This window comes from Haliotis cracherodii, unplaced genomic scaffold (genome assembly GCF_022045235.1).
Source record: "Haliotis cracherodii isolate W230 unplaced genomic scaffold, xgHalCrac1.p SCAF_10, whole genome shotgun sequence".
NCBI classification, from domain to species: Eukaryota; Metazoa; Mollusca; class Gastropoda; order Lepetellida; family Haliotidae; genus Haliotis; species Haliotis cracherodii.
The window spans coordinates 351619-367810 of NW_027266265.1; the positions used below are offsets into that span (position 1 = coordinate 351619).

The window sequence follows — 16192 nt, forward strand, 5'->3', positions numbered from 1 at the left end:
GATGTGAGAAGCGCCGTTTTTTTTCCACTTCACTCTTTGTCTTCAGGCAAATTGTTTGTACGGGCATTGGTTTGATTAATGTCTTTCATGTTTAGGTTATCAAGAAACTGTGGAGAGAGATTCTTGATCCATTTTCTTATCTTGATCACTTCAATGATAATTTGTCAAAAAGATCAATCTTGATTATAAGGGCGGTATGAACGGTTGTATGAACGGTTAGTAGATAGAGTTGTGGCACAACGCACATCTGAAAACAAAGGATCAAAATCGGAGACAGAAAGCTGAGTGATGCAAGAGGCAATAGCATAATCTATAACTGTAGACTAAAGTCTAAACTATAACATGTACAAGTTACTTGTCCCCGATTTCATCCATGCCCATCCTTACATTTAGTATATACAATCCATGACTTTTCCATACATCAATGGCTGCAGCATCATTGGCTAGATCATCAATGGCTGTGTCATCATTGGTTGGATCATCAATGGCTGTGTCATCATTGGCTGGATCATCAATGGCTGTGTCATCATTGGCTGGATCATCAATGGCTGTGTCATCATTGGCTAGATCATCAATGGCTGTGTCATCATTGGCTGGATCATCAATGGCTGTGTCATCATTGGCTGGATCATCAAAGGCTGTGTCATCATTGGCTGGATCATCACTAGCTAGGTCATCATTGGTTGGATCATCAATGGATAGGTCATCAATTGCTGGATCATCAATGGCTGTGTCATCATTGGTTGGATCATCAATGGCTGTGTCATCATTGGCTGGATCATCAATGGCTGTGTCATCATTGGCTGGATCATCAATGGCTGTGTCATCATTGGCTGGATCATCAAAGGCTGTGTCATCATTGGCTTTATCATCAATGGCTGTGTCATCATTGGCTGGATCATGATTGGCTGTGTCATCATTGGCTGGTTCATCATTGGCTGGATCATCAATGGCTGGGTCATCATTGGTTGGATCATCAATGGCTAGGTCATCATTTGCTGGATCATCAATGACTGGGTCATCATTGGTTGGATCATCACTAGCTAGGTCATCATTGGCTGGATCATTATTGGCTGGATCATCAATGGCTTGGTCATCATTGGCTGGATCAGGATTGGCTAGGTCATCATTGGCTGGATCATCGTTGGCTCTATCATCAATAGCTGGGTCATCATTGGCTGGATCCTCAATGGCTGGCTTATCATTGACTGGATCATCACTAGCTAGGTCATCACTGGCTGGATCATCACTAGCTTGATCATCAATGGCTGGGTCATCATTGGCTGGATTATCATTGGCTGGGTCATCATTGGCTGGGTCATCATTTGCTGGATCCTTAATGGCTGGGTCATCATCGGCTGGATCATCAATGGCTATGTCAGCATTTGCTGGATCATCATTGGCTGGATCATCAATGGTTGGGTCATCATCGGCTGGATCATCATTGGAAGGATCATCAACGGCTGGGTCATCATTGGCTTGGTCGTCATGGGCTTGGTCAGCATTTGCTGGATCATCATTGGCTGGATCATCAATGGTTGGGTCATCATCGGCTGGATCATCATTGGAAGGATCATCAACGGCTGGGTCATCATTGGCTTGGTCGTCATGGGCTTGGTCTTCATTGGCTAGGTCAGCAATTGCTGGATCATCATTGGCTGGATCATCAATGGTTGGGTCATCATTGGCTTGGTCGTCATGGGCTTGGTCATCACTGGCTCGGTCATCATTGGCTTGGTCATCATTTGCTGGATCATCATTGGCTGGATCATAAAATCAATGCCTGGATCATCATTGGATGGATCATCAATGGATGGATCATCATTGGATGGTGGCAGCTGTCTTAGGATTATGGAAAGGGTTTTGTTGCAATTTTAAAATTCTTCACTGATTTTCAGCGATCCATTCATATTTGTATCTGACTTCAGCTTGGGGCAGTCAGGTAGGCTAATGATTAAAGTGTTCCCTCTTTGGTCCGAAGACGTGGGTTTGATTCCTGACATGGGCAGAACGTGAGAAGCCCATTTCAAGTGTTGCTGGAATACTGCTAAATGCGGCATTAAACCATACTCACTCACTCCAATTGAATGTTGTGATAAAACACCTGGTGTCATAACTGATTTTCATTCATCCATTCATATTTGCATCACTAATTGTCCTTTTATGCTGTATGGAATCAGTCTCGATTATCCACCGAAACAGATTAGATGCTAGTGTGGTGTGTAAACTTCCAGTCCCGTATGCCACGGACAGTGATATGTTATGGTAACTTCTTTTAGTGTTCTAGTGCCGATAAACTATGTGGAACTTCCCAGTATCTTGTTAAGCTGTATATATATAGTGGGACAAGAGTGTGTTTGGGTATCTCTCACACTTTTCATCACATTGGAACCAGCTTTCATGCCAGGATCAATCATCATCCCTGATTCCCTACCTAGCCCATCTCGGGAGTTTGACCCCTGTTGCCGCTGGGTAAATATCTATCATTATCGCTGATTTTTACTATCACCACTGTATTTGTGTAATTGATACTGACCACTGCCATCATATTATGTATTGCCTTTGAATAGTGTACTACCACTCTATTGCTTACTTCCCTTGTAATTGCTGCGCAGTAAAGTGTATGGATTTGTAAACTTAGTTAATTTTGTTATACATTTGTTGATTGTATACCACTTGTTGGTTTCACACTAAGTTCTTTTACTTACAGATTTCAGGATTAACATATTGTTTCAATTTGGGAATCAACACGTAACACCAGCCATTCTAGTTACGTTACTGACAGCTATATGAAACAGATGCCAAAAAATGTGTGGAAAGAAGTTGTTGCGAGATTGAATGTTGTAACCCTAATCAAACAAGTTTTGAGAAAAGAACATATGCAAGTAGGCCTGCGGTGCCACATGGTGTCTTCCTACAACTACATGACACCTTTCAGCTGATGTGTTCAGGTGAACATTTGATCACTGAGACAAGAGGATGATCTTTCGTTCTTGACGGAAACACCCCTTTAAAATAATCAGACTTCCTTCAACCCCCTCGAAGTCCAGACGGCTGCTATATCGTACAATTTGACCTTTCGAGTTCATTTCAGGAATTACAAAAAGCAAAGTTCTGTTTGAAACTGGTTGCAGGAAATGGTGCAGTGAGCAGAAGGGATGAGTTTGGAGAGATCACTGTATGCCTCGGCAACATACTGTCAAACACCAGCAGAAGATGTTGCAAGCTGCTATGTCCACAAATACAGTCTACAATGGCAGACGAATGTCATCTACAGTCTACAATGGCACACGAATGGCACATTCAGTCTATGAATGGCACCTGCAGTCTAGAAATAGCACCTTCAGTCAACGAAAGGCAACAAAGTCAAGACTGGCACTTCATCATTAGCTCTTTAACCTCATGACGTCCTCGTAGTCACCATGCTTAATGTAACCATAGCTCTCACAATAACATCAATAATGTGTGGGTGGTGTCGGGTAAGTTTAACGCAGTGTCTTCCCTCCCACCTCGTGTCTGTGTGGAGCTAGAATCTGCACCAAAACGTGACAACAGTGCCAGCGTAGTTGGCGTCATGGAGCTAGAGTCTGCACCAGAACGTGACAACAGTGCCAGCGTAGTTGGCGTCATGGAGGTGGTGTCTGCACCCGAACGTGACAACAGTGCCAGCGTAGTTGGCGTCATGGAGCTAGAGTCTGCACCAGAGCGTGACAACAGTGCCAGCGTAGTTGGCGTCATGGAGGTGGTGTCTGTACCAGAACGTGACAACAGTGTCAGTATAGTTGCGTCATGGAGTTTACCAAATTTACGATGAAAGACAAAGAATAAGGAAGCCAAGTGATAAACGCACTATTTATTTACAGACATTCTCTCAACTGGGGGCCTATATACAGCATACAGAAATCACAACTCATACATGATCTGTGTAATAACTTCATATATGCAGATGTTGAAAATACCAAATCAACAACTAACTATTCAGAGTAATATCATTATTACAAATTCATCTGTGTTGATTCACAAAACTTTGACGTGAAAACACTTACATAACATGCATGAAATGTTATCGTGGAAAAGATTGCATAAATATTTCATCACAGGTCCAAATGGACTGGAAAGTCTGGAGGCATCAGACATGTTGTCCAGTTTGCTTGTAATGGCGGAGTCTGTCTGAAGCACTGCCAGCACAACTCTGGCGATTACTTCGGACATGTCATGTGACTATAGCGAGTGGAGGACACATTCACACAGTGAACCAACATTCACGTCCACAAAAGCAGGATGAAGATCTCCAATAAAACCAACTTCAAAATGAATTCAATCACTTTCTGGATATCCTACAATTTAGAAATCACTTTCCCAAGCACCTATACACTGAATTTATTTTTACAACTGAACAGGAAGTCCTCAACAAAAAACAATTACTGTCATCCTCCACTATTCAGTGTATTCCAAATTACCAAAATTATACCCAGATATTACGTGATATAAATTCTAATTATTCTAAAATGTTCCTCTGAAATCATTTGTCAAATAGGACCCTCTGATCAACATCGAACTCAACAAAACACTGATGGAGATTATTCAAGATTTCCAACCTACATTCATTTTCATATATTTTTTTTCCTAAGTTGTTGGTGTCGACTAGAACCAGCCATATTTCTTGGTCTTCCTCTCCTCGTCCTTGTATTCCTCCTCCGTCTCGAGGTACTCGTCCCGGTCATACCCCTCGGTGATGTCCGCCTCCTCCCTGCGGGCGATCACGGACTGCGGCTGTTGGGGGAGGTTCCGCATCGCCGCCTCCAGTGACAGCACGTTCAGCTTGTCTCCCTTCTCACTGAGGAGTCCGAAACCCTTCAACAATTTCACCGCCTCAGAGGAGTCAAACTCAATCTTCACACCAGTCTTTTTCCTGATGAAATCCTCTGCCATTTTCTCAACCTGAAGGTCTGTTATTCCACCTGAAAAACAAGATCAAGTTGTTACCATAGTTACTCTTGCTGTTACTTAACATTATGAGAATATTTCAACATTTCAACAAAAGCTGAAAATACTTGTATTAAAACACTTTGTAATAATGAAAGTGCAGTTACAAAACTTGAAACTTTTCACTAAAATAGTTTTATCAGGAGGATAATACTGTGCAAACATCTAGTTATCAGGATTATGTGGAAAGGGTTAATAGGAGGAAATGAGCAAAATCTAAATATTTTTTACATTTGTATACTTATCCTGCATTCCTCTTTAATGCATTTACTACTGTTTTATGACAAAAAGACGAGTGTGAGATCCAGCTGCTAAAGAAAAGCTGTTCAAACCAGTAGAGGCAGCACCTGCACAGTCGGCACGTGACCCAGAAGCGATGACGTCACAGAAGAGCACATTACTGCTTCATCACCGCCACGAACGGACGTACTGTTGTATCCCTTGTGGAAATAAAGCCTATTGTTTTGCTACGTGCTGCCAGATACTGGTTGGAACAACTTTTCTTTAGCGGCTGGATCTCACACAGTCCGTCTTTCTGTCAGAGAACAACAGTAAATGCATTAAGGAGTAATGCTGGATAAGTTTAAATAAATACTGTACTGTACTCAAATACCGAGTTCTGCAGGATTATGCTGACTGCTTGGCTTGGCTTTCACAGATGGTGGTCGAGTCGTCAGCAGGAAGCTGTATGTCAGCAAGGCTTCCTTGAAGCTTTCATCTTCTGCCCGATCCACCAACAATGTCAACAAGCCCCTGTTGTTGGCGATATTCTTGAAGTACAGCATCCTTGACACGTCCACGAGGTAGCTGTTCCGTCTGTTCTTGTACACCGTCCACGCCCTGATTCCCACCACTCCAGTAATGGCTGTCACTATCAAGGTCCAGTCAATTTTCATTTCCGCTAAAACAGTCACAACTTTGGCCACAACACCCACAGACGCTAGGAAAACAGACGACGACAACAAACCCTTGTCAAAAGTACTCATCTTGATTGTGCCATCTGGTAGAAGCATCTCTAATGAATTGATGGGCACTTCTTTAAAAGCTTTAAGCATGAGTTTCGAGTCCTTCTTCAGCCTTATGGCCAGCACGACCCGCTTGTAGTACTCTATAGGCTGGGGTATCGGCTTCCTGGTCGCTCTGCTCACCAGGCGCTCCCAGATGGAGGGACCGTGCACTGGCCTCTCACGGCCTAGAGCCCAGAACCGCAAAATATCGTACTTGTTGGGATCCACACTCACCTGTAACCAATCAACAGAATCGATTATTATTTGAAAACAGGCGATGACACAACCCACGTTCTGGTGCAATTCAGAAATAGAGTTTGACTACTCATACCCCACTTTGGGTTCATTGCCATTGGAAACATTCAGTTCAGTGAAGAAAAACGTCATGCTGTTCAGTATTTTTCAATATCCCAAATCCACAAAAGGCTCCAGTTCACCACTACGCTGATCTGTACAGCTCTGCTCAGAAATGAGCAGTACCATTATTTTCAGCCAAGTCCAACTTGTCGTCATGAAAACATAAACTAACTTAAATAAAAATCCCAACAAGAAATATCCAACGGTTTAGGAGTATTGCTCCACAAACAGAAAAAACAGATAGATGGACAGACATGCATCCAGACTAACCTTCAGAAAATGCACTGATCACAACCGCCTTTTTTAGAAAACCATACTTGTAGAAGGACGTCAACTATCTTCAGCTTTGAAATTATTTCTAGTGTGACGTCATTCCGACCCTACGTCACTATAAGATTTGAATGACGTGAACAATGTGGGTGAAGTTATTTGCACTAGTGCATACACAATATCAATGACCTTGTATATGTCTAACCCTATGGGTAATAAACATACCTACAATCTGATACCTGTGTGGTGAAATACATGCCTACAACAGCCAGGTTCCCACTGTGACTCCCACTGACACACCTACCCAGACACTTCCACTGACACCCCAACCCAGAGACTCCCACTGACACACCTACCCAGACACTTCCACTGACACCCCAACCCAGAGACTCCCACTGACACACCTACCCAGAGACTCCTACTGACAGACCTACCCAGAGACTCCCACTGACAGACCTACCTAGAGACTCCCACTGACACACCTACCCAGAGTCTCCCACTGACACACCTACCCAGGGACTCCTACTGACAGACCTACCCAGAGACTCCCACTGACAGACCTACCTAGAGACTCCCACTGACACACCTACCCAGAGTCTCCCACTGACACACCTACCCAGGGACTCCCACTGACACACCTACCCAGGGACTCCCACTGACACACCTACCCAGGGACTCCCACTGACAGACCTATTCAGAGACTCCCACTGACACACCTACCCAGGGACTCCCACTGACACACCTACCCAGGGACTCCCACTGACACACCTACCCAGAGACTCCCACTGACACACCTACCCAGAGACTCCCACTGACACACCTACCCAGAGACTCCCACTGACACACCTACCCAGGGACTCCCACTGACACACCTACCCAGAGACTCCCACTGACACACCTATCCAGAGACTCCCACTGACAGACCTATTCAGAGACTCCCACTGACACACCTACCCAGGGACTCCCACTGACACACCTACCCAGGGACTCCCACTGACACACCTACCCAGGGACTCCCACTGACACACCTACCCAGGGACTCCCACTGACACACCTACCCAGAGACTCCCACTGACACACCTATCCAGAGACTCCCACTGACAGACCTACCCGTACTCCTTCCCTGGCCTCATGTTCCTCCAGGGCGCGGCTGACGGTGGCGCGCGGCAGTTCGTGGAAGTTGGCTTTTTCCATGATGTCCTCCATCTGCTGCAGCAGCCAGAACTCGTTGTCCAGCCGCTCCCGCCGCGTCCACTCGCGTGTCGCGATGGTATCCTTGTCAGGGTTCAAGGGGTCAAATATGCGCTGAAAATGTGTTCCAGATTTACAATCATCGCATATAAACACCATATTGTTGCTCCTGTAGTTGTCATGGTTACTCGTTTGTGCTAAACATGAAGAAAATTCATGGAAAACGCTGAGGGAAATAAACAATGATTTAAAAATAATCAACAGTTACAACCGTGTTACAATCAACAGTTAGATCTGTGTCAAAATTACTGAAAAATATGTTTAGTTAAACTTCATCAATTTAAATAAGACCATTTTTGTATTTAACAAAAGTAACAATCTCCCATGGAGGAACAGAAGTGCTCTGCCACAACAACCTGCTTGCTTCCAGTCCTCGAAGTCTGTTTTTGTTTGTTTGTTGTTTAACACTGCACTCAGCAATATTCCACTTATATGACAGTGGTCTGTAAATAATCGACTCCTAACCAGACAATCCAGTGGTTGATATCATGAGCATCGATCTACACAACTGGGATACAATGACATGCATCAACCAAGTCAGCGAGCCTGACCACCCAATCCTGTGACTCATCCCAGTGTTGATATAGATGGCAAAGACCTGCCCGCAACAACGACCGCCAACAGACACTCATTAGGCACTAGGAAGACTGGGCAGCCACTACAGGAGTTGGCTCAGGACGTGCATGTTCTTTGTATGTCTGAACCAATAGCAACTCCTTTCAAGGAGAACGATAAGCGAAAGTCAATGAATATTCTCACGAAAATGACAGCTATCGAAATCGGTGATTGGAAGCAGGAGGATCAAGGGTCAGTCCTTGAGTACCCACCTTGTGTACCCTCCTTGTGTACCCTCCTTGAGTACCCTCCTTGTGTACCCTCCTTGTGTACCCACCTTGTGTACCCTCCTTGTGTACCCTCCTTGTGTACCCACCTTGTGTACCCTCCTTGTGTACCCACCTTGTGTACCCTCCTTGTGTACCCTCCTTGAGTACCCTCCTTGTGTACCCTCCTTGTGTACCCACCTTGTGTACCCTCCTTGTGTACCCACCTTGTGTACCCTCCTTGTGTACCCACCTTGAGTACCCTCCTTTGAGTACCCTCCTTGTGTACCCTCCTTGTGTACCCACCTTGAGTACCCTCCTTGTGTACCCACCTTGAGTACCCTCCTTTGAGTACCCTCCTTGTGTACCCACCTTGAGTACCCTCCTTGTGTACCCACCTTGAGTACCCTCCTTTGAGTACCCTCCTTGTGTACCCACCTTGAGTACCCTCCTTTGAGTACCCTCCTTGTGTACCCTCCTTGTGTACCCACCTTGTGTACCCACCTTGTGTACCCTCCTTGTGTACCCACCTTGTGTACCCTCCTTGTGTACCCTCCTTGAGTACCCTCCTTGAGTACCCTCCTTTGAGTACCCTCCTTGTGTACCCTCCTTGTGTACCCACCTTGTGTACCCACCTTGTGTACCCTCCTTGTGTACCCACCTTGTGTACCCTCCTTGTGTACCCTCCTTGTGTACCCTCTGTACCCACCTTGTGTACCCTGTGTACCCTCCTTGTGTACCCACCTTGTGTACCCTCCTTGTGTACCCACCTTGTGTACCCTCCTTGTGTACCCTCCTTGTGTACCCACCATGTGTACCCTCCTTGTGTACCCTCCTTGTGTACCAACTGTACCCACCTTGTGTACCCTCCTTGTGTACCCACCTTGTGTACCCTGTGTACCCTCCTTGTGTACCCACCTTATGTACCCTCCTTGTGTACCCACCTTGTGTACCCTCCTTGTGTACCCTCCTTGTGTACCCACCATGTGTACCCTCCTTGTGTACCCACCTTGTGTACCCTCCTTGTGTACCCACCTTGTGTACCCTCCTTGTGTACCCACCTTGTGTACCCTCCTTGTGTACCCTCCTTGTGTACCCTCCTTGTGTACCCACCTTGAGCTCCTGTAGTATGCCATGGTACTTGTTGACGATGGCAGAATCAAGAGCCAGAGCGAAATCATCAAACTTCTTTTTCTCCTCATCAGTGAGAAAGTCTTCCTCCTGCATCAGATGCCGAATGACGGAGCGCCGGGTGATGGGGATGTAGCGCTCCCTGGGGATAGTTGCAGCAGTCAGTAACCATGGCGATACTATAGCAACTGTGGCTAAATAGGCTTTAAACATTTCCTATACACAATTCAATGTACCATGAAGATTGTATGTCATCTGCCTATGTTGTTGTGCACCAACATGATCAGGCAAACATTCATAAACAGTTTGTATTGGAGATAAACATGGTTCTCGGGATGATCTCTTTTGTCTAGTAACATCATAAAAACTATCTCTTTTGTCTTGTAGTATGTTATACCTGTTGGTCTTAGCTTGACCAGACAATCCAGTGATTGACTTCATGAGCATAGTTCTTCGTAATTGGAACACAATGACATGCATCAACCAAGCCAATCTGACCACCCAATCACCTCTTATGACAAGCAAGGGTTGAACACCAATTCTAACTTAGATCTTCATGGGTCTTTGAATTACTGAGAAGAGAGGCTGCCATCTGGGTTATGGTAATGCAATGAGATTTTTATAAGGTGGTCATAATTTACAAATTGAAAGTGGACCCATGCAAATATTCCACAAAACTTATGTAAATAAAAGTCATACAACCTATACTGGGTTGAAACAGAATACCACCTGTATTTATTTGCCCCGTGTTTGACAACTGAAGACAAATTTATATTAAAACCAAGTTTCATCTCCATCCAAACTGTCACAAATTCAACCTCTTCTTATCATCTCAACATCTATCAAAATAGTTAATGTAGCTAAATATATTAATAATGCACATGTTGAAAAAAACATAATATTCAATGTTTGGTGAGGTGAAATGGGGTTTAACATTGCATTCAGGACCATTGGACTTCCATAGCGATGTGTGTGTGTGTGTGTGTGTGTGTGCGTGTGTGTGTGTTATCCCCTACTTGAACAGGGCCTCCTGTTCTGATTATGAGTGTTATCCCCTACCTGTACAGGGCCTCTTGCTCCCATAATGAGTGTTATCCCCTACCTGTACAGGGCCTCTTGTTCTAGTAATGAGTGTCATCCCCTACCTGTACAGGGCCTCTTGTCCTGGTAATGAGTGTTATCCCCTACCTGTACAGGGCCTCTTGTTCTGGTTATGAGTGTTATCCCCAATCTGTACATGGCCTCTTGTTCCGGTAATGAGTGTTATCCCCTACCTGTACAGGGCATCTTGTTCTGGTAATGAGTGTTATCCCCTACCTGTACAGGGCCTCTTGTTCTGGTAATGAGTGTCATCCCCTACCTGTACAGGGCCTCTTGTCCTGGTAATGAGTGTTATCCCCTACCTGTACAGGGCCTCCTGTTCTGGTTATGAGTGTTATCCCCAATCTGTACATGGCCTCTTGTTCCGGTAATGAGTGTTATCCCCTACCTGTACAGGGCATCTTGTTCCGGTAATAAGTGTTATCCCCTACCTGTACAGGGCCTCTTGTCCTGGTAATGAGCATTATCCCCTACCTGTACAGGACCTCTTGTTCTGGTATTGAGTGTTATCCCCTACCTGTACAGGACCTCTTGTTCCAGTAATGAGTGTTATCCCCTACCTGTACAGGGCCTCTTGTTCTGGTAATAAGTGTTATCCCCTACCTGTACAGGGCCTCTTGTCCTGGTAATGAGCATTATCCCCTACCTGTACAGGACCTCTTGTTCTGGTATTGAGTGTTATCCCCTACCTGTACAGGACCTCTTGTTCTGGTAATGAGTGTTATCCCCTACCTGTACAGGGCCTCTTGTCCTGGTAATGAGTGTTTTCCCCTACCTGTACAGGGCCTCTTGTTCTGGTAATGAGTGTTATCCCCTACCTGTACAGGGCCTCTTGTTCTGGTAATGAGTGTTATCCCCTACCTGTACAGGGCCTCTTGTTCTGGTAATGAGTGTTATCCCCTACCTGTACAGGACCTCTTGTTCCGGTAATGAGTGTCATCCCCTACCTGTACAGGGCCTCTTGTTCCGGTAATGAGTGTTATCCCCTACCTGTACAGGGCCTCTTGTTCTGGTAATGAGTGTTATCCCCTACCTGTACAGGACCTCTTGTTCTGGTTATGAGTGTTATCCCCTACCTGTACAGGGCCTCTTGTTCTGGTAATGAGTGTTTTCCCCTACCTGTACAGGACCTCTTGTTCTGGTAATGAGTGTTATCCCCTACCTGTACAGGGCCTCTTGTTCTAGTAATGAGTGTTATCCCCAACCTGTACAGGACCTCTTGTTCTGGTAATGAGTGTTATCCCCTACCTGTACAGGGCCTCTTGTTCTGGTAATGAGTGTTATCCCCTACCTGTACAGGGCCTCTTGTCCTGGTAATGAGTGTTATCCCCTACCTGTACAGGGCCTCTTGTTCCAGTAATGAGTGTTATCCCCAACCTGTACAGGGCCTCTTGTCCTGGTAATGAGTGTTATCCCCTACCTGTACAGGGCCTCTTGTTCCAGTAATGAGTGTTATCCCCTACCTGTACAGGGCCTCTTGTTCCGGTAATGAGTGTTATCCCCTACCTGTACAGGACCTCTTGTCCTGGTAATGAGTGTTATCCCCTACCTGTACAGGGCCTCTTGTTCTGGTAATGAGTGTTATCCCCTACCTGTACAGGGCCTCTTGTTCTGGTAATGAGTGTTATCCCCTACCTGTACAGGGCCTCTTGTTCTGGTAATGAGTGTTATCCCCTACCTGTACAGGGCCTCTTGTTCTGGTAATGAGTGTTTTCCCCTACCTGTACAGGGCTTCTTGTTCTGGTAATGAGTGTTATCCCCTACCTGTACAGGGCCTCTTGTTCCGGGACTTCCAAGGTTGGTTGTACTGTAACTGCCTTGTCTGATGTGGCTGGGGAGGTTGCCAGGGAACGGACACTCTGGCCCCCATACTTGTGTCTGACCAGGAGCTGGACCCGGCACACGAGCTGCTTGCCTCCTCTTGCAATATTCTGGAAAGTCATAAAACTGTATGATCAAAGACCTACCAAATATCTAGATATATCTGGGGGTCTGGGTGTGTATGTGTGCATGTGTGCGTAGGTGCGTGGGTGCGTGCATGCCTGCCTGTGTGTGTGCGTGCCTGCATGTGTGCGTGGGTGGGTGGGTGCGTGGGTGGGTGCGTGAGTGGGTGCGTGCATGCGTGTTTTACTGGAGGGGGTGGTGGTGTGCATACTTATTCATATCACTATATAGTATGGATCTCGCAATCTATTCATGGTATGTAATTTTTTAAATATACAGTAGGACACGGCTATAACAAACACAGAGAGAGCGAACAAACAAACACAGAGAGAGTGAACAAACAAACACAGAGAGAGTGAACAAACGGATACAACCAACTGTTAAAAAATCCCCGATTTATCTCCTAAATATAATCACATTAAATTTACAAACACAACTAACTTTCTACAGGGAACTAACGGATATAGCAGCTGATATCTGATCACCGACAAAGCCCATCAACCACTATTAAGTGACGTGTATAGCGAACTGAGAAATCTCACTCAGTGTCAAGTGTCACTGACAATTGGCCGTATGCAATCAGTGGCGAATCAACACAATTGCGGCGAATCAACACGATCACTGGTGACGATCTGACCTTGTTCAACTTGCATCATGTTACTCTTACCTGTCCATGTAATTGGACTAATCTTATCTTGGGCTACGGTTGTGGTTCTTATAATTCTAAATATATATAGTGAAAGCTGTAACTGAAATAACACAATATTGGAATATATTTTTCTGATAAAATAATAATTTCAGATACAATTTCTTCCAACCATTGCATCAAAATGTTTTAAAGATGTGGGAGGAAATGTGTATCAACATGTATATTGTGTTTTGTTTAAGCCCAGATGGTGGACGTTTCCGAGTGAAAATGTATATAACAAACAATATATATAACAAACTGATGTCTCCGGTCCCTTGTAGTTTGTTATATCCATGTTCTACTGTAGCTAAATTAGGTTTTAGAATTGTGTTTTGGGGAAGAAATGACAGACAGATAGAAGGCAATTTCAGAATCAAATGTTTATCATCGTGTTGTTGGATTTTTGTTAAAGAGTGAATTAGTCACATGACACCACCCTCGTCTTTTCTAAAGTTGTATTTGAGCAAGGTGCTTATATGTCTTATTTTTTAACAATTCATAACAAGAATCAGTTTTGTTTATCATCTTGAGATAAATATTTCTCTCTTCTAATGAAAATGAGCAAACGTAAAATGAGATATGATCACACGCATGCTATAAAAGGGTGTTGGCGATAATTGGTGATCAGTGATAAGTGGTCGCTGCCAGTATACCTCCATAAACACAAACGATATTGAATTCTTAAAGGGCCAGTACACCAACCGTTCTCAAGCATTGTTTGCAAATAATAACCAATAACTCTTGAGCGTACTTATTCAGCAAGAGAAGTTTCTTCTACAGCGACCACACCACAGGTATAGGCTTATCACATGACTGACCTTTTCTCTTGTTTGTAAACAAACACACTTATTCTGAAATAAGAACAGACAGGCCTAGTGCAAGCCTTTCGGTGCACTTGACAAATTGTTTTGCATAATTATATAGATTTGCTACTATAACTGGGACAGTGAGGTACATGACAATAAAGTATTACATGTCAACTTGACCTAATCGGGGGCTGTGAGGGCAGTGGAGCCAAACATTTTGGGCTGCAATGAATACACTGTGAGGCGAATACGATACAGAACATGAATATAGGGTAACAAATATGAACATTAATTCACGATTACAGTAAGAGGTCATCAGTTGAAGTATTATTTATTATATTCAGTGAAACAATAACAAAATAAAATATTTAACATGGTTTGACCATGTTGACATGAGTGAATCGTAACAGCCCTACCAAACAACCCATGTAAATAAGGGACAAAGACACGTTTTCGGATATTTTCTCAATGAAAGTTTCATGACATAGGTTTGACATAGGAATGAAACAGAAAAAAACAAAACATATGAAATATCTCGAATGGACTGTGTATAACGTGATGATGTGGCCACAAGGAACTCTGGGTAGGAGCAGCGTTCAAAATATACGCCTGCCCGTAATCCCATGGCAGGTAGATTTGGTCGAGTTTGTAGTTTCAAATTTGTAGGTATCCTAATGGCCTGCAGAAAATGTATGTGTCAAGGTATTTATCACGATAAGCTGCATTTTTTCAAATGAGGATCTGAAAAGTTTAGTCAGGGCCTGCAGCTTTTCTATTATAATCTTGCCTTTGATAAACACTGGCTTATAATCCAATCAATTTGGCAATTAGTACTTTGTAACTCAGTCGTGTGAAAATCACTCGTGCAAGAATTCACATATAATGTTGAGGGATATTGCACAAGCTAATTCTTTAGTAACTGTGTTAAAGTTTTTCAGAAATGATTATTGTTGCCTCGCTTATATAACAGGGGACTTGGGCACTTGCCGCCAACACAACAAATTGAATTAAATGTTTCCTGAAGTAAATGTATTGTTTAATTACCAAAGTAGATACAAAATATGTGTTCGCTGAAATGTGGCTCCAATGTGAGTCACTGATGTGATTGTTGCATGCCATTATGGGACTTCTCTTTTATAGTACTTTATTGATATTGATGTCTAGGTTTTGACGTTAATGCATCGCTTTAATATTCATTTCAAGGTTTAATCATATTAAACCATACAAATGCTAGCAGGGTAATATTTTCTGCTTATTTTGTGCTTTATCATCCTATTTTCCAAATATTGATGCTTAACTGGTACTAGTAGCATCCAATAAACATGGCGGATAGGTGTCAGCTATAATGCACGTGTACCAACACTTGAGGTTTCTCTTCAACTTATAAAAACATGTCTGAAGCAGACTCTTTATGAGACTGTGTTTTGGAGTAGATCTATACTATACAATCTGTACTTATTTATATGTACCGATATATCAATCATGCTACAGTCAGTGCAATCAATTGTTGTCACAATATGTGTCAAATTATCGCCCGATGCTGTCGTGTTTTATTTCTTTCATCATGCATTCTGCTATTCATCTGCTGGTTGCCAGTGTCACTTTCAATGTCAAAATATGGTCTGGCTAATACATTGCCAAGCAAAGAGCACATGCGTTTACGGGTCAGGTGTTCATATCGATTCAAAACGGCATTCCAAACGCAATAACACAAAATAGTTGTTACTTTTCCCGTTTCAAATCGTAGCATATACTGGCCCAAGACCCCGGCTTCTCTTCGAAGCAAGGAGGCTGCCATCTTTTGCAAGTGCTTCAGCGCATAATGCGGAA

At 43.8% G+C, this 16192-nt stretch overlaps 2 protein-coding genes across 2 annotated transcripts; both read right to left on the minus strand.

Moving 5' to 3' along the window:
• Window positions 1–351: 351 nt before the first annotated feature.
• On the minus strand, window positions 352–3738 carry LOC139444431 (serine-aspartate repeat-containing protein F-like). Its single transcript, XM_071225414.1, has 2 exons — window positions 3510–3738; window positions 352–1763 (listed from the first exon to the last, which is right to left on the minus strand). The coding sequence occupies exons 1-2, from the start codon at window positions 3736–3738 to the stop codon at window positions 352–354; spliced, it is 1641 nt and encodes a 546-aa protein (XP_071081515.1).
• Window positions 3739–3851: 113 nt separating this feature from the next.
• On the minus strand, window positions 3852–16170 carry LOC139444752 (transmembrane protein 143-like). Its single transcript, XM_071225694.1, has 6 exons — window positions 16089–16170; window positions 12689–12855; window positions 9806–9965; window positions 7731–7925; window positions 5600–6227; window positions 3852–4961 (listed from the first exon to the last, which is right to left on the minus strand). Exons 1-6 carry the CDS (start codon window positions 16158–16160, stop codon window positions 4645–4647), a joined length of 1539 nt encoding a protein of 512 aa, XP_071081795.1. The 5' UTR covers window positions 16161–16170; the 3' UTR covers window positions 3852–4644.
• Between the last annotated feature and the right edge of the window lie 22 nt (window positions 16171–16192).

What these genes read in the sequence shown, in the direction of transcription:
- LOC139444431 (XM_071225414.1), bottom strand. Translation starts at nt 3,738, where the DNA reads ATGACGCCAACTACGCTGGCACTGTTGTCACGCTCTGGTGCAGACTCT. An exon ending in TAGCTCCACACAGACACGAG is followed by an intron (nt 1,764 to 3,509) that starts GTGGGAGGGAAG and finishes TTTATGATCCAG; the next exon opens with CCAATGATGATCCAGCAAAT.
- LOC139444752 (XM_071225694.1), bottom strand. Translation starts at nt 16,160, where the DNA reads ATGGCAGCCTCCTTGCTTCGAAGAGAAGCCGGGGTCTTGGGCCAGTAT. An exon ending in GAACAAGAGGCCCTGTACAG is followed by an intron (nt 9,966 to 12,688) that starts GTAGGGGATAAC and finishes AACTATCCCCAG; the next exon opens with GGAGCGCTACATCCCCATCA. An exon ending in GCATAATCCTGCAGAACTCG is followed by an intron (nt 4,962 to 5,599) that starts GTATTTGAGTAC and finishes CTTGTTTTTCAG; the next exon opens with GTGGAATAACAGACCTTCAG.